Source organism: Ovis canadensis, chromosome 21 (genome assembly GCF_042477335.2).
Source record: "Ovis canadensis isolate MfBH-ARS-UI-01 breed Bighorn chromosome 21, ARS-UI_OviCan_v2, whole genome shotgun sequence".
NCBI classification, from domain to species: domain Eukaryota; kingdom Metazoa; phylum Chordata; class Mammalia; order Artiodactyla; family Bovidae; genus Ovis; species Ovis canadensis.
In genome coordinates, this window is record NC_091265.1 from 41,976,544 (window position 1) to 41,994,836 (window position 18,293).

The 18,293-nt window shown below is 39.9% G+C and overlaps 1 protein-coding gene and 1 pseudogene across 6 annotated transcripts in view; both read left to right on the top strand.

Moving 5' to 3' along the window:
- The window catches only part of UEVLD (UEV and lactate/malate dehyrogenase domains), a 58,152-nt gene that overhangs the window by 32,996 nt on the left and 6,863 nt on the right, over positions 1-18,293 (top strand). For 3 of the 6 annotated variants that reach the window (XM_069565044.1, XM_069565046.1, XM_069565045.1), the window contains 2 exons: positions 6,267-6,437; positions 7,466-7,639. In XM_069565044.1, the coding sequence (XP_069421145.1) occupies positions 6,267-6,437; positions 7,466-7,639 (345 nt within the window). Of the gene's footprint in view, positions 1-1,406; positions 1,731-6,266; positions 6,438-7,465; positions 7,640-18,293 lie in introns of all 6 variants that reach the window. The other 3 variants (XR_011251651.1, XR_011251652.1, XR_011251650.1) reach the window with 2 other exon arrangements.
- Positions 7,646-8,732, top strand: LOC138426484 (cytochrome c oxidase subunit 5A, mitochondrial pseudogene; annotated as a pseudogene).

Genomic DNA, 18,293 nt, shown 5'->3' on the forward strand with positions numbered 1-18,293 from the left:
GTTAGACAGATTGGGGTTTGTATACTAGTTTTGCCATTTGCCAGATGATATAATCTCTCAAAGTTCAATCTTATTATCTGTAAAATGGGAATTAATATATACCTCTTGGTATATAGCAAAGTGCTATATATAGCAACTCCTTACTTGGTGGCAAGCACCAGACCCTATATTTATTATATACATTGTTAAATAGATGCAAATCTTTTGAATTAAAAAAACTTTTTAAAAATTGAATTCACATTATTTCACTAAAAATAATTGTTAAAGTGAATTTTAACAGGAACAAAAAGAGAATTTATATCATTAACAAATGAAATTTAAAATGTTAAAAAGTAATTTTAATTTCCTCTTTTTAGTCCAAAAGATTTGCATCTATTTAACAATGTATGTAATATATTAGTATAGACACATATATATGTCGATGAATATAAATATGATTGGGGATTAAAATTACTTTATTACCAGGGATACATGATCAAAAAAATTGGAAGACCATTGAACTAGAGAATGTTTAGTCTCAGAAACCAGGTTATAGCTAGAGTCAGTCAGGTTGTAATATGTTATAGTTGCTTAGCTTTCCTTTGCCTTTCCTTACGTAGGTCTCCAGTATTCTTAACCATATTTTCTAAGTGAAATAATGAGACATATGATTTCACAAGCTTGAATGTACTAAGAACCACAGTGGATCAGAAAAGTTGAAATTGTACCTATAGGTTATAAACATTGGATATAGTAGTTGTGGCGTCTCTTGATCCCTGTAAGATACAATGGATTTATTTTCTTTCTCTGGAAAGAGTACAATAGTTGCCTTATGATCCTTTTGTAGGATCCTTTGGGGAGCTGAGTATTCTCTTGTGCCTGCCAGTTTCCAGGTATTGAAGTTCTTAATGGACCTCGTAACCCTTCCAAATCTCTCCAGGAGAGACTGCTTAGTACATGGACCCTAGAGGTTGTGAGGCCATTTAGGACCTGAGGAAATTGTTTCTTCCTGTGTGTCTCATTAACCATCAGTAACAATTGTTTCAGATAATTGAAAGACTACAATCCTTGGGGTAGATATATAGGGTTTGCCTGCCACTAGGTAAGGAGTTTTGAATGAATGAGTACTATTTTGGGGTAACTTTCATGTTCCCCCTGTTAATTTTGATTGCATAGTCCTGATAACAATTTAATTACTATTATATGAAGTGATTTAATGTTAGTAACATCTCAGATATGTTCTATGATATGGAAAAGCACATTAATAATTATTGTAAAGTAAGCTGCAGATGGTGATTGCAGCCATGAAATTAGAAGACGCTTACTCCTTGGAAAGAAAGTTATGACCAACCTAGATAGCATATTGAAAAGCAGAGACATTACTTTGCCAACAAAGGTCCGTCTAGTCAAGGCTATGGTTTTTCCAGTGGTCATGTATGGATGTGGGAGTTGGACGGTGAAGAAAGGTGAGCGCCGAAGAATTGATGCTTTTGAACTGTGGTGTTGGAGAAGACTTGAGAATCCCTTGGACTGCAAGGAGATCCAACCAGTCCATTCTAAAGGAGATCAGTCCTGGGAAGGATCATTCTTTGGAAGGACTGATGCTAAAGCTGAAACTCCAGTACTTTGGCTACCTCATGCGAAGAGTTGACTCATTGGAAAAGACTCTGATGCTGGGAGGGATTGAAGGCAGGAGGAGAAGGGGACGACAGAGGATGAGATGGCTGGATGGCATCACGGACTCAATGGACGTAAGTTTGAGTGAACTCCGGGAGTTGGTGATGGAGAGGGAGGCCTCGCGTGCTGCAGTTCATGGGGTCTCAAAAAGTCGGACACGACTGAGCGACTGAACTGAACTGAAGCTCATTGTGACATTTTACTAATGCCCCATCACGACAGGCATTGATGATCATCCTAGAGTTGTACTTTGCTCTGTTTGGAGTTTTTAAATAGCTGCTAAAATACTTTGGAGAAGGATATACATGTGTGTATATGACCCTGCAAATGGCCATACTATGTATACATAGACAAACTGTGTGCGTAGACTAAATCTGGAGAAATACTGAGGGAACTGTTAAAAGAGTAATTGCTTTAGGAGTCATATTGGGGAAACTGGTTCTGCACTTGTTTTTTGCACTTTTATCCCTTTTTTTTGTTTTCTATTGTGCTAAAATACATATGCGTAAATTTACATTAGTGAGTCAGCACTTACACAGTGTTGTGCAACCATCACCACTATCTAGTTCCAGAACATTTTTCCTAGCCCCGAAGGAGACCCTCCGTACCTTAAGCAGTCACTCCCCTATTTTCCACTCTCCCCAAGGCCCTGGCAGTCACTGGCCTGTTCTGTGGATCTGCCTTTTCTGGATGTTTCATATGAATGGAATTGCATAGCATGTGGCCTTTGTGCCTGGCTTTCTTCACTCAGTGTAGTGTTTTCAGGGTTCATCCATATTGTAGTGTGTATCAGTGCACCCCTCCTGTTTATGGCTGAATAATATTCTGTGGTGTGGCTATGCCTCATTTTATTTATCTGTTTATCAGTTGCTATACATTTGGGTTGCATCTTTTTGCTCTTGTGAGTAGTCCTGCTATGAACATGTATGTACAAGTATTTGTTTGAACACCTCTTTTCAGTTCCTTTAGGGATGTCCCCAGAAGTGGAATTGCCAGATCATATGGCAATTCTGTGTTTAGGTTATTGATAAATTTATATTATCATTCTGAAGATCATTATTAACAGCACATAAAGATCTAAATACCTATATTTCTTGAACAGTTTCTTAATAATACTCCATCAGATGAGTATCTCCTATTGGTATAGATATTTAATTTTTTTGTTTGTTTGTTTGTTTTTTGGTGATTACAGATAATGCTACAGAGAACATTGTAATGTAAAAATCTCTATGTATTTCTCTACCCAGTAGGATAAACTAGAATTACTGGGTCAAAAGTTGTTTCTGTTTATGTTAAGTAAAATGTTTCTTTAATTTTGGCTGTGCCTTGAGGCATGCAGGAAATTAGTTCCCAGACCAGGGATTCAGTGCTTACCCTCTGCAGTGGAAGCACAGAGTCCTAATCACTGGTCTGCTAGGGAATTCACAAAAGGTGTTTTTCAAAATACATATTTTTGAGTTGTACTAATTTATACTCTCATCAGCAGTATAAGAAGGTTCCTATTTCCTTCTTGCTGATTTATTTTATATTAAACAGAGCTAATAGAATAATTATCCTATGATATTGTTTTGATTATGTCATTTCCTGGCTGAAGACACTATTATGTTGGTCTCTTATCCCTTAATAATAATTATAGATGCCATGTTTTTTCAGGGAATCAGCAATATATTCTAGCTAATTTACATGTATTCATATCCCATTACTGCTCTTAGTTTATTTTATAGTTTGCTCAGAGAGATTGTGGCTTTAGTTACACAGTAAGCAGCTGAGCTGGCATTTCAAATAAGTTTGTTACCAATTTCTTATGATTCACTCCAGAAATAAATAGTCTCTGCATGCATGAGCAAAATGTGTGTATGGTTATGTCTGTGCCTGGAGAAGAAAATGTTCAGTAGTTGAATATTATAAGTTGTTGCTGACATACAGAACAAAGTAAAATTTGCTCAATAGTCAGTGGGTTATAGGTTGATCAATTGTGTGAGAATCACCTGTGTGCTTTTTAAACTTAAAGAAGCCTGGTGTCCACCCCAGGCCTATGGAGAGAGTAAAAGACTTTGAAGCAGGAAGCCTTTCTTGCACTTGGTACTGCTCTGTTTACTTCTAAGTCATCCTTGAGGGTGAGGCCATTTCCATCATTTGAAGTAGAGGAAGCTACAGGAGGAAGAGAAAAGAAAAGAAAAATCTTGCAAGATAGGTTGGGGCCTGTCTTGGTAGTAGGGTCATAGTTCAACCATTCGCTGATATTTAATAATACGGACAAGCTCCCTCGTCCTTCCAGATATCAATTTCCTTCCATTTTATGAGAGTATAGGACTGAGTTTCTAAATATAGCATAATGTTTATCAGCACTCTGAAGCCAGATTGCCTGGGCTTGAATTCTGACTCTGCTATTTACTAGCTCTATAACTTTGAGCAAGTTACTAAACTTCTCTACGCCTCAGACTCATCTGTAAAATGGGGATGATATGGACCCCACAGTGTGTTGTGGACTACATTAAACGAGTACGTACATGTCAAGGTCTTAGAACAGTACCTGGCACGTAGAAGTGGTATGGAAGTGTTTATAGTAGACTCATCACCAGGTTTTTCGTCTGAGCATTAGAACATAGGAATTAAGAGTACTCATGAAGAAACATAATTAAAATCTAGGACTTCAGTTTTTTGGATCTCTACCCCCACAATTGTGTCAGAACATGAACCAAAATTGGATAATGCATCTCACAGACACATTGCACACAGGTTCCCTTCTGCAACTTGTTAGAAAAATGGCCCTAAGAGGCTTAATTAAGACTGTAAACCCTGGAATCTACTCATTGTCCCTCTAGGATGCTAATAAAGATTTATACGTGTTGACTGAACTGGTATATCTATTACTTTATTATTTTTCTGCTGTTACTGATGCTGATAATTCTGGCCAGTGTTTTGGCATGTACTTACTGCAAGACAATGCTTCCGTGGTGGCTCAGATAGTAAAGTGCTGCCTGCAATGCGGGAGACCTGGGTGTGATCCCTGGGTCGAGAAGATCCCCTGGAGAAGGAAATGGCAACCCACTCCAGTACACTTGGCTGGGAAAACCCATGGACAGAGGAGCCTGGTAGGCTACAGTCCATGGGGTTGCAAAGAGTTGGACACGACTGAGCGACTTCAGTCTCAGTTTACTGCAAGACATACTGTGTAATAGAGAGAAATGCAGTTGTGAAATAGCTTAAGTGTTCGTAAGGATCAGAGGCATGAATTCTGAACAGCTTTTCCTACGTCATAACAGTTGCTTATATGTAAGTCCCATTCAGTTCAGTTCAGTTCAGTCGCTCAGTCGTGTCCGACTCTTTGCGACCCCATGAATTGCAGCACCCCAGGCCTCCCTGTCCATCACCTACTCCCGGAGTCTACCTCAACCCATGTCCATTGAGTCAGTGATGTCATCCAACCATCTCATCTTTTGTCGTCCCCTTCGCCACCTGCCTACAATCCTTCCCAGCATCAGGGTCTTTTCCAATGAGTCAACACTTCGCATAAGTTGGCCAAAGTATTGGAATTTCAGCTTCAACATCAATCCTTCCAGTGAACACCCAGGACTGATCTCCTTTGGAATGGACTGGTTGGATCTCCTTGCAGCCCAAGGGACTCTCAAGTCTCCTCCAACACCACAGTTCAAAATCATTAATTTTCAGCACTCAGCATTCTAAACCGTCCAACTCTCACATCCATACATGACCACTGGAAAAACCATAGCCTTGACTAGACAGACCTTTGTTGGCAAAGTAATGTCTCTGCTTTTCAATATGCTATTTAGGTTGGTCATAACTTTCCTTCCAAGGAGTAAGCGTCTTTTAATTTCATGGCTGCAATTACCATCTGCGGTGATTTTGGAGCCCCAAAAATGAAGTCTGACACTGTTTCCACTGTTTGCCCATCTATTTCCCATGAAATGATGGGACCAGATGCCATGATCTTCGTTTTCTGAATGTTGAGCTTTAAGCCAACTTTTTCACTCTCCTCTTTCACTTGAACCTAAAACCAAGATACTGGGCTTCAGCATAAGGAAAAGTAGAAAAAGAGCCAACACTATTTAAAGATTTTCGAATCATTTTTTTCCTCTTTGGAGTAGAATCCTTAATAAATAAAGCAGATGCAAGCAGCACTGCACCACTTGCAGAGGTCAAAGTAAATAGCATGAAGCTGTGCCTGCCAGCCATCTTTCTACTTTTTACTATCCTACATGGTCTCTGAGTCACTTTCAGGGAACTGTAGGACTCCTAAACTTAGAGTTTAAAAATCAGTGATGTAAGTGATTATAGGTGCATTCTGCCTATAGCATATATTTTTGTGAATTAAATAAAAACCCAAATCCCTCCCTGCTTGTAAAAGTCTGGATCCTGTAATTTATTTTATCTTTTCTGCTCTTTCCTCCCGTGGGATACACTGTTGCTTCTAATTCTCTGTTTGGAGTAGACCTCAGCATTTTGAATCCTTCCTACGGAGCCAGGGTTGATCTGGAGGCAACTGCTAAAAGCTGTGTAATTGCAGAAAAGAAAAACCTGATCATCATGAACAAGAACTTGGTTAAAACCTTTATCTTGAGCTTAGACTGTTTCTTTTTATTCATTAGATTTGTCTGCCTCTGCTCATTCCAAGGTGGTGATCTTCACAGTCAACTCTCTGGGTAGTTCTCAGTCCTACCTCGATGTGGTGCAGAGCAATGTGGACATGTTCAGAGCTCTTGTCCCAGCTCTGGGACATTATAGTCAGCATGGCATCCTGCTCGTTGCATCTCAACCAGGTATAAGGTTTTATTCTAAATGAATTTGATGGACCAGTGCCTCAGTAGAATTGCCATTTCTAATAAAAGTCATAAAACAGGGTTATAAAGGGACAGCTAGAGTATTCAGTTAACTTGCTCTTTTGATGAACAAGGCAATACTTTCCACATCCTGTCAGCTAGTTACTACTGTTGACTGGCATTAACTAGAAGGTTGCAACTTAGAATTTTTTATACAGTACTACTTTTTAATATGTTCCAGGCTGTTAGCCATGCCTTTCTCAGTGAGAAAACAGTTTAAAACGCCCAAAAGAAAGATGCAATATCTTATAGGAAGGATCTTTTGTTAACTCTGAAGTGTCATAAGATGCTAGTGAGCACGCCAGAGTGAATTTTTAACATTTGTTATTTTTAATTGTTTCTCAAATTACTTGAGAAATTTTTTCAAAGGATTAGATGGTACTGGACTCAAATGGGTGAACAGATTTTTTTTTTTTTATGTTCCCATTAGAGGAGTATGATAGGCATTTCACTTGTTTTCTTACAGTAATTGATTGAAAGACGTTGGTTTTAAATTCCTGACATCTTTTTGGCACAGAATAAAAAAATGGTTGTGTTTTTGTTGATAATGCTGTACTACATGGTGGTGGTGTATGAACCAGTATTTTAATTTCAAGGTAGAAATTCACCTTAAGCTAGATGTAAAAGAGAACTTGATCAATGAAAAAAATTATCTTCTGGTTTTCTATACCCAGTTTTCCTCTTTCATCCTTTACTGCTCTAAGACATGATCTGTTTTCCACTGTTAAAAATTTATATTTAATACAAAGCTATGTAAAATGATGCCAAATACTGGTTAGCTGTTGTTAATTGTTAATTAAATGTATATAATATATAATAAAAATAAATAATGCCTCATAGTGCATTTAAGACCTAAGAAGAATATATATAGGTTTTGATATACTTTATTAAAATATCTTGTTTAGGAACTAGGCTAGAAGTATATTTTAAAAAATAATTTATATTTTCACTTTGCATGTAATATTTAGTGGAAATCATGACATATGTGACTTGGAAACTGAGTGCATTTCCTGCAAACCGAGTGATTGGAATTGGATGCAATCTGGATTCACAGAGATTACAATATATTATTACACATGTCTTGAAGGCACAGACTTCAGGAAAAGAAGTATGGGTTATCGGTGAGCAGGGAGAAGACAAAGGTAAGAAATACATGTTTATTAGTTACGTATATTGATAATCTATATCACCAGAGGCATGGTATGCATATATGCATAGTTCTGGGGATTCCAGTTGTGGAGCCTAGCTGGTTTTCCTTCCATATTTGAGTGCCTTTTGTATGTGGGGCCCTGTATTGTAAATAAACTCTACAAGCGTGTCATTCTAATTGTATTTACTCTTCTGTAAATAAAAGGCAAGACTCCTTAGGTTATATATTTTTATACTTTGTATTTGAATTTCAGCATCCAGGATGAATTTAAAAGTTTAATTTTCTGGGGACTTCCCTGGCAGTCCAGTGGTTAACACTTCAGCTTCCAAGGCAGGGGGTGTGGGTTCAATCCCTGGTCAGGGACCTAAGATCCTACATGCCCTGCAGTCAAAAGTGGAAACATAAAACAGAAGCAATACTGTAATAAATTCAATAAAGACTTAAAAAAAAAGTTTAATTTTCTGGAGAGCAGCATTTAAATAAACCCTAAAGCATACACAGGTCTTCCTTGGTGGCTCAGATGGTAAAGAATCTGTCTGCAGAGCGGTCGTGGGCTCACACCCGGCTTCTCTTCAGCCTTAATCTGTGCGCCGCCGTCGCCGCCATGCTAGGCGCTGCTGTCCGCCGCTGCTCTGTAGCTGCAGCCGCAGTCGCCTGGGCCAGCCCTCGAAGCCTCCTGCACCCCACTCAGGCCCCTGGCCAAGCTGCCGCTGTCCAGTCACTTCGCTGCTACTCCCATGGGTCACATGAGACAGACGAGGAATTTGATGCTCGCGGGGTGACATACTTCAATAAGCCAGATATTGATGCTTGGGAGTTGCGTAAAGGGATGAACACACTTGTTGGCTATGACCTGGTTCCAGAGCCCAAAATCATTGATGCTGCTTTGCGGGCATGCAGACATTTATATGATTTTGCTAGTGCAGTTCGCATCCTAGAGGTTGTTAAGGACAAAGCAGGACCTCATAAGGAAATCTATCCCTATGTCATCCAGGAACTTAGACCAACTTTGAATGAACTGGGAATCTCCACTCCAGAGGAGCTGGGCCTTGACAAAGTGTAAACCTCATGGATGGGCTTCCCAAGGACTTATTGATAATGCTACTTGATTATAAACAGTCACCTGGAAATACTGATGATAACATAATACCTTATTCAAACAAGGTTTCCTTTGTTGAGTACCAAACCATGTATTGTAACTTGGACTTTAATAAAAGGGAAATGAGTTTGAACTGAAAAAAAAAAAAAAAAAGAATCTGTCTGCAGTGCAGGTGACCCAGGTTCAGTTGCTGGGTCTGGAAGATCCCCTGGAGGAGGGCATGGCAACCCACTCTAGCATTCTTTCCTGGAAAATCCCATGGACAGAGGAGCCTCGCAGGCTACAGTCCATGGTGTCGCAAAGAGTCAGACTTGACTGAGCAACTTTTACACACGCATAAAGCGTGTACAGAACTCTTTCCTTTACTTTCCCATCCTGCAGTCTTGCTTACCTTTCCTAAGTCCAGACTATCTCTCTAGGTGCATACCTCCTGTCTCTCACCTTTTAAACAAAATATTTACTCTTTATTTACCCTTATGCCCCCTCTTTTTTTTCTTTTAACCAGCTACTTGCTCTGTGCTCTGTCCCTACCATAGAAACCATTTATAAAATCTAGTCCCCTTGGATTTAAAAGCCGTTTTTCCTATCCCATAAGATTGCTTTCCCTATTTAATTCAGTAATCTCTTCTTTTTTTCTTTATTATTTCTCTCATGCTGTAAAGTCAGGTTGGTCTGGTGATAAAAGTGCGTTATCCTAAGTTTGCTAATCTTCATTCATTTTAAGCAAGTATATCTACTCACTACTGTAACATGCCAGTGTGATCCAGAAGAGGCACAGAGCATAGCCTCTTCCTTCGCCACTCTTAAAAATCATTCTGGGGGCTTCCCTGGTGATCCAATGGTAAAGACTTTGCCTTCCAGTGCAGAGGGGTGGGTTCAGTCCCTGGTCAGGGAGCTGAGATCCCACATGCCTAGGGCCAGAAAACCAAGACATAAAATAGAAGCAATCTTGTAAAAAAAATTAAAGATTTTTTAAATGGTCCACATCAAAAAATCTTTTAAAAAATTATTTTAGAGCGATAAGACAAAATTTTTAATAAAGCTATTTTGGCTGACATTAAAAGTATAGGGTACTCTTTGATTAAGGGCCAGAATGAATATATTTTAGACTTACAGTGCTTAGACACTTCTGAGTGAGCATTTAACATGGGTTGAAATGACTGGAGAAAACTCTATGCAGGCCATCATTAAACTGCAGTTTGGAAGAATGAATAGGATTCAAATAAATAGCAAACAGTGGAAGAGGCATTCCAGGAACGGGAAAACAGGCAAAGGCACACACTTATGGCATGTTCATGGGATAGAAAAATCTAGACTGGTTGTTACAGAGTTTCACCCAGATAAGCTTGGTTGATAACTTGTTGATAACTCATTTTGGAGGGTTTTTTTCTTGAATACCTGATAAAGGGTTGGAAAGATTATCAGGCAGAGGGGAATTATTAAAGGTGTTTGAGCGTGCGAGTGATATGTTGAAAAGGTAATCTGGAGGAAATTTATCATTGCTTCCTCATTTAAAGTGTATTGTTACTGTTGTTCCAGTTGCTAAGTCGTGTCTGACTCTTAAAGTGTATTATTACTGCTTTATTCATGCTATAGTTGCTGAGAGGTGGAGCACATTGTACAAAAGAACTTCTCTGCCTGTGAGGAAGTGATCATTTAACTCAAGAACTGGAGGAAGATTTAAAATCTGTATAAATCTGCACTGGCTACCTAGAAAGTTCAATGCTAGAAAGACTCAGGCAATAGACTGCTGCTGCTGCTAAGTCGCTTCAGTTGTGCCTGACTCTGTGCGACCCCATAGACGGCAGCCCACCAGACTCCCCCATCCCTGGGATTCTCCAGGCAGGAACACTGGAGTGGGTTGCCATTTTCTTCTCCAATGCATGAAAGTGAAAAGTGAAAGTGAAGTCACTCAGTCCTGTCTGACTCTTCACTACCCCATGGACTGCAGCCTACCAGGCTCCTCCGTTCATGGGAGTTTCCAGGCAGGAGTACTGGAGTGGGGTGCCATTGCCTTCTCCATGCAATAGAATAAATCTTTATAAATCCTGACTATGTGATTCAAGCAGACATAGCTTTTCAGGCTCAAAATGCTTACTGACACTAAAGACTAATCAATAGAATGAGAAAATGGGGAGCAGATAAGAACTTGGAGCAGATGTATTTGAGTAACATGTCTAGGGATTCAAATAAACCCAAGACCCCAAATGTTATTATTGCCATTTGAGTTCTGGTCCATGTTGATCTCTTGCTTGTCTGATTATTGTAAATCTCCCAGTTAATTTGCCCTTTTCCCTCTAGTGTACCCTATAAATGATGCCAAATTAATTATGATATTAGCTAAAACTTACAGTGTTTGCAGTATGTTTCACATATTAATTCAGTCTTCCTAAATCACATTCCTCTTTTCAAAAACATTCACAGGCTTCCTCTGACCAAATCATTAAATTCTTTTCCTTGCCATTCAAGTAGTCCCAAAATACAGCCCTAATCTTTCTTCCCAGTTATAGTTATGGAGGCAGTCATGTTGTTAGAGAGCTGGAAGCCACTCAAAGGGTCATCGATTACAGTTTGTTGTAGGGAGTCAGCAATGAATGTGGGGCTAGTAGGAGTGACCACTCCAAGAGCCTTTTCAGGTCAGTTCAGTTCACTCGCTCAGTCGTGTCCGACTCTTTGCGACCCCATGAATCACAGCACGCCAGGCCTCCCTGTCCATCATCAACTCCCGGAATTCACTCAGACTCACGTCCTTCTAGTCAGTGCTGCCATCCAGCCATCTCATCCTCTGTCATCCCCTTCTCCTCTTGCCCCCAATCCCTCCCAGCATCACAGTCTTTTCCAAAGAGTCAGCTCTTCGCATGAGGTGGCCAAAGTACTGGAGTTTCAGCTTTAGCATCATTCCTTCCAAAGAAATCCCAGGGATGATCTCCTTCAGAATGGACTGGTTGGATCTCCTTGCAGTCCAAGGGACTCTAAAGTCTTTTCCAACAACACAGATCAAAAGTGTCAATTCTTCGGCGCTCAGCTTTCTTCACAGTCCAACTCTCACATCCATACATGACCACTGGAAAAACCATAGCCTTAACTAGACGGACCTTAGTCGGCAAAGTAATGTTTCTGCTTTTGAATATGCTATCTAGGTTGGTCATAACTTTTCTTCCAAGGAGTAAGCGTCTTTTAATTTCATGGCTGCAGTCACCATCTGCAGTGATTTTGGAGCTCAAAAAAGTAAAGGCTGACACTGTTTCTCCACTGTTTCCCCATCTGTTTGACATGAAGTGATGGGACCGGATGCCATGATCTTCGTTTTCTGAATGTTGAGCTTTAAGCCAACTTTTTCACTCTCCTCTTTCACTTTCATCAAGAGGCTTTTTAGTTCCTCTTCACTTTCTGCCATAAGGGTGGTGTCATCTGCATATCTGAGGTGATTGATATTTCTCCCAGAGATCTTGATTCCAACTTGTGCTGCTTCCAGCCCAGCGTTTCTCATGATGTACTCTGCATAGAAGTTAAATACGCAGGGTGACAAAATACAGCCTTGACTTACTCCTTTTCCTATTTGGAACCAGTCTGTTGTTCCATGTCCAGTTCTAACTGTTGCTTCCTGACCTGCATATAGGTTTCTTAAGAGGCAGGTCAGGTGGTCTGGTATTCCCATCTCCTTCAGAATTTTCCACAGTTGATTGTGATCCACACAGTCAAAAGCTTTGGCATAGTCAATAAGGCAGAAATGGATGTTTTTCTGGAACTCATTTGCTTTTTCCATGATCCAGCGGATGTTGGCAATTTGATTTCTGGTTCCTCTGCCTTTTCTAAAACCAGCATGAACATCTTGAAGTTCACGCTTCACGTATTGCTTAAGCCTGGCTTGGAGAATTTTGAGCATTACTTTACTAGTGTGTGAGATGAGTGCAATTGTGCAGTAGTTTAGCATTCTTTGGCATTGCCTTACATTCAGGTCAAAGAAGGACTAAAGGTCTTATGCATCTCGGCACTGGCCTACACCTTTGCTTCAGCCACAGGGATCTTTGCCCATTGTGTTTACTTTTTTCATAATCCCTCTCCTTCTCACTTAGCATTTTCAAATCTTATTCTTCGAGGTCTCAGTCAAGTCCCTCTTACTTAGCTTTGAAGTTTTTCCTGATCACATCATCACAAATTCCCTCATTCCTTTGAATTAAAAGCTTCTGCTAGTTAAATGTAATTAATCATATATTGTCTCAAGATGTTTATTCTTTTGTAAAGTTGCTGTTTATTCTGATCCAATTTGAATTTTGTCTGTGTACCTTCTTCTTATTGAAAGTAAATTATTAAGCTGTTGTTTTAGTTGAAAAAGTCGTACATTCACATTGCAAAACAATTAAATAGTATAAAAAGATAATATAGTATTAAATGTCTCCCTTCTATGCCAGACACCTAGTCCCTCTCTGTAGAAGCAATGCCACCTTTTAGAAATGTTCTGTGTAAGGACGAGCATATGAAATACGCATCATACATCATTCTGCATCTTGCCTTCTTTCTAATTGTCATGACTGGGAAATGACTGCATAGTAACATATAGACATCATTCATTCTTTTTAAGTACCAGAATACCAAAATGTAACCAATCCCCTAAGTTACAATTTTTGAATTAATAAGAACATTTTATATTATGGTTATAGGAATATCTCAAATTGTAAAGAGAAAATAAAGGATGGTGTGACTTGATAAGTAAACCTAAGACACTTTGCTGACTGCTGTTGGAGCTACATAAATGAATAAAGACCCTGTCTTTAGGTAGGTTAGAGACTGATACAGAAAGTGACTATAATAGGCAGTATTGATGAGCCCAGAGAGGTCCAAGAGACGTAGGGTAAAAGCACAAGGAACTGGGCTTCCCTGGTGGTCTAGTGGTTAAGAATCTGCCTTGCAATGCAAGGCACACCAGTTCCATCCCTGGTCCAGGAAGATTCCACATTCCTTGGAGCAACTAAGCCTGAGAGCTGCAACTACTGAAGCCCTTATGCCTAGAGCCCATGCCCCACAAGGAAGAGTAGCCCCCATTCCCTGCGACTAGAGAAAGCCTACATGCAGCAATGAAGACCATCAAAGCCCCCCCCCCAAATAAATACATATATATTTTTATGTACAAGGAATGGAACTCTCAAGTAGGAACTAGAAATAGATGTAGATGGATGTGAACTGAGATTACTTAAATATGATTTATGTAATATTTGATATATGGAATATATATATAATGTATATATTTGTTTTAAAACACAGTTGACCAAACATTCATAAATCCATACTCAATTAAAAACACTATGAATGCCAATGAAGCTACTTATGTACTCCCCAGCCCATCTCCCTATGCCTAGTCTTGTCTCATGTTCATGCCCAGTCGTGTCTGAGTCTTTGTGAGCCCATGGACTGTAGCCCACCAGGCTCCTCTGTCCATGGAATTTTCCAGGAAAGGCTGGAATGGGTTGCCATTTTCTCCTTCAGGGGACCTGCCCAATCCAGGGATCGAACCTGCATCTCCTGCATTACAGGCGGATTCTTTACCACTGAGCCTTGGACTGCTGTCAGATCACTTTTTTATCATGTCTTCTACTTTGTTTGAGAAATAATTACATCCACTGATTGGTGGGTTTCCCTGGTGGCTCAGACAGTACAGAATCTGCCTGTGATGCAGGAGATCCCGGTTCCATCCCTGCGCTGGGAAGATCCTCTCTGGAGGAGGGAATGGCTACACCCTCTAGTATTCTTGGGTTTCCCAGGTGGTGCTAGCAGTAAAGAACCCATCTGCCAATGCAGGAGACACACGAGATGCTGGTTCCATCCTTGGGTGGGGCAGATCCCCTGGGAAGGGCATGGCTTACCCACTCCAGTATTCTTGCCTGGAGAATCCAATGGACGGAGGAGGCTGGTGGGCTACAGTCCATACGGTTGCAAAGAGTCGGACATGACTGAAGTGACTTAGCAGGCACGCCTGCCCTGACAGGTAGTCTTCCCTCGGATTAGAGGCTCCCTCTGCTGGTTTTCCTCAGCTGGGCTTCCCTGGTGGCTCAGACACCAGGGAATCCACCTGCAATGTGGGAGAACCTGGGTTCAACTCCTGGGCTGGGAAAATCTGCTGGAGAAGGGAATGGCTACCCACTCCAGTGTTTTTGTCTGGAGAATTCCATGGACAGAGGAGTCTGGCAGGCTACAGTCCATGGGGTCACGGAGAGTCAGACATGACTGAGTGACTCACTTTCTGCTGGTTTCATGTATAGACACCAGTTGGTTATGTCTTCGTATTGGTGACACCATAGTAAAATTAGAATAATTTTTTTATTGAGTGTTTAGTGTGTGTATTAAATGCTTTGTAATCTCATTTAAAATTTAAAAACACCCCCAAAAGGAGGTGTTATTTTCTTTAGTTATTTCCTCTATAAATGACAATTGCAACATGACATGGGGAAGAATTCCATGACATGTAAGACCCTTTAGGATCTGTTTTCCTGCTTCCTTCCCGAGCCTCATCGTCTGCCATTCTGACAAGCATTTTATGCTAGTCACATCAACTTGCAGCTTCCTGAAGGGCTCATTACATTCTCATGCTTCCTTGCCTTTGCCCCTGATACTTCCTTTCCCTGAACATTCATTCATTTGGCTAAGTCCTGCTTATCCTTCAAGACTGGGCTTGAGTGCCACCTCTCCCAGGAAGCCTTCCTTAATTCTCCAGGTTAAGTAAGCTCACGCCTCTATTATACTCCTTATCACAGTGTTACAATTGCATGTTTACCTGTCTTTACCTCACCAGACTGTAAACTCCTTGAACTTGGAATGGCCTCAGTAAATGTGTTTTGAAATATTTTGAATGATCCTGATACCATCTTTTTGTAATCATAGGTCATTGCTGTGCTCCACCAAATTAGTTACAACATGTGATTTGGAGCTGCTGTTTTTAGCTGTGATAGTGAAATCATGTAAAGTGCAGGTAACGCCTTCAAGTGATGTTTTAGAAATCCAAGGACTGGACATCAAAACAGTTTAGCTCATCTGCTGTGTGTATCAGTCTTACCTAAGGGGTAGGTGTTATGTGTAATGGAAAAGAAATATCCCATGGTCATTTTTTATTAAAATTTTTGGGACCAGAGGATTACTATTCTTAAGGAATAGAACCAGAAACATAAGGATTGATTAGATGCAATATTTGAAAGGGATCCTTAATCTAGGATAAATATGCATTTAGGAAGTGTGAACGGTTGGGCAATAAGTGAACAAAAAATGAAATAATTAAGTCTATCTAAACTTAACTGAAAATCCTAATGACTGTGTCAGAAGCAAATTTGAGCATAGTGAAGCTTTCTCCATCTCTGAACATTGTTTTCTCATGGCTCTTAAAAGTCTAAACTCAAATAAAAAGGTCTAAACTCAGAGAGGAAAGATGAAACATGTGATTATGTTTGTAATAATAGCAGTAATACTCATAATTAAGTTCCAGACTTCTTGGTATCTGTTCTTTTCCCATACCTACTTTTCCCTTTTTATTTATTTTCCCAAGGTCTGTAAATCCTCATTCATCTAGCAGACTGTTCTCTGCAATTTTCTGTCTATTGTGAATATACTAATGTACCAAACTTTTTTTTAGAAAATAATTCATGTATAGTCCTATTCAAGTGAAACGTTAAAAAAAAAAGACCCTTATTAATTTGTCCACATGCATTTATATTGTTCATGTAACAATTTTTTGTTTTGTTTTTTTTACTTAATATAAAAACTTCTATGACCTTCAGTGGCTATCATTGAGATAGACACTGATGCTGAGGGTTTTTTTTTTTTTTAATCTGAATTAACCGAACCAGATATGCTCAAGTGTCTGCCTGGAAGCTGCTACATTCTTTGAGGACTTTTGAGGATCTCCCACAAATAATCCAGTCTGTTACAGTGAAAGGGGTAGTCCTCAAGAGCTTGCTGTGGTACTACTGTGAACTTCATTTCTATCAGGGAATAATGACTTCCCCTTCACTTCAGCCTTCCAAATGTCCTGAATTATTCTCATAGGAAAATCTTTGTAAAGTCAAAGCCATAATCATCTCCCAAAAGGGGAGATAAAAAATCCCATATACCATTCTATTCATCTCAATAGTGTTCATTTCTTTTCTAGCTCAATCATTCTCTCTCTTGGGTATCTTGAAACTTAAAGATCTAAACTGCAATCTCTGGTGACCCCATTAACATTAAATAATAAGGAAACCATAGAGAAAGATGAAAACTGACTTTTAATATCTACAATGTATACATATATAAAAGCAAAAAAAAAAACTTCTAAAACTTTTCCATGTTTTCCAGCTTAACCGTTCCAAGCATGTTTTCCTTTGTTGAGTATAATTATGGATTGTGTGTGAGGTCGGTTCTGTATTGCCTCCTGTACATTCTTTCCTTTGGTAGAGAATCTGTGCCAGAGGACACAGAAGGACACATGATCCCTGCCCCCTGGAATCTTAACAATCAGTTTGAGGAAGGAAGGTGTCCTTTGTTGCTGATGCTGAGAAATCACTAATTGGCCTCACTTTTAATGCAGTTTAGAAGAGCTGTGGGAATTCTCTGGCAGTCCAGTGGTTAGGGCTTGACACTTTTACAGCTGGGGCCTGGTTTCAGTCCCTGGTCAGGGAACTAAGATCCTATAAGCTGCACGGCACAGCAGAAAAATAAAACAAGGAAAAGAAGACTTGTATCTTGAGCGTAAAATATGTATTACATATCTGAATGTATTTCTATTTTGCCTACCCAAAGATTTGTATCAAAGAATGCCTTCACAGTGATGAGAAATCAATGACTGTTAAAAAGGTTTCAGAATGTTACTTTTTGTATTGAAGTATGGTATAAATATCTATTTCACATGTATGGCTTTGAGTTTTTAAATTGTTTTTATAAATGGTGTAGTGAAAGGAAATGGAAAACCCAAATATGCTCTTAGAAAATAAGACCCTGCTCTCTGACACCTGTGGAAGTCTCATCCAGAGTGTATGTGCTTAGTTGCTTAATCGTATCTGGCTCTCTGTGAACCCACGGACTGTAGCCTGATAGGCTTCTCTGTCCATGGGATTCTCCAGGCAAGAATACTAGAGTGGGTTGCCATGCCCTCCTCCAGGGGATCTTCCCAACCCAGGGATCGAACCTAGGTCTTGCATATTGCAGGCAGATTCTTTACCACCTAAACCACAAGGGAAGCACAAGAATACTGGAGTATGTAGCCTATCCCTTCTCCAGGGGATCTTCCAGACCCAGGAATCAAACACGGATCTCCTGCACTGCAGGCAGATTCTTTACCAGCTGAGCTACCAGGGAAGCCATAGGTGACCAAATTATTCGTCATCTGGTGTTAGAGTTAGCCTGTGTGGTTCCCAGTGGAGCAAATGCCAAGGGCTTACAGCACACGGGAGCCTATTATACACTGCTTGCTGAGAAAATCTTTCTACTCAGTCAGTAAAATGGCCCAGTGTTGAGAGAGAACAGGTAACGGGCTGCAAGTAGACTCTGGGATCATGTTTTGAGGGAACTACAGCTCTATGCCTTC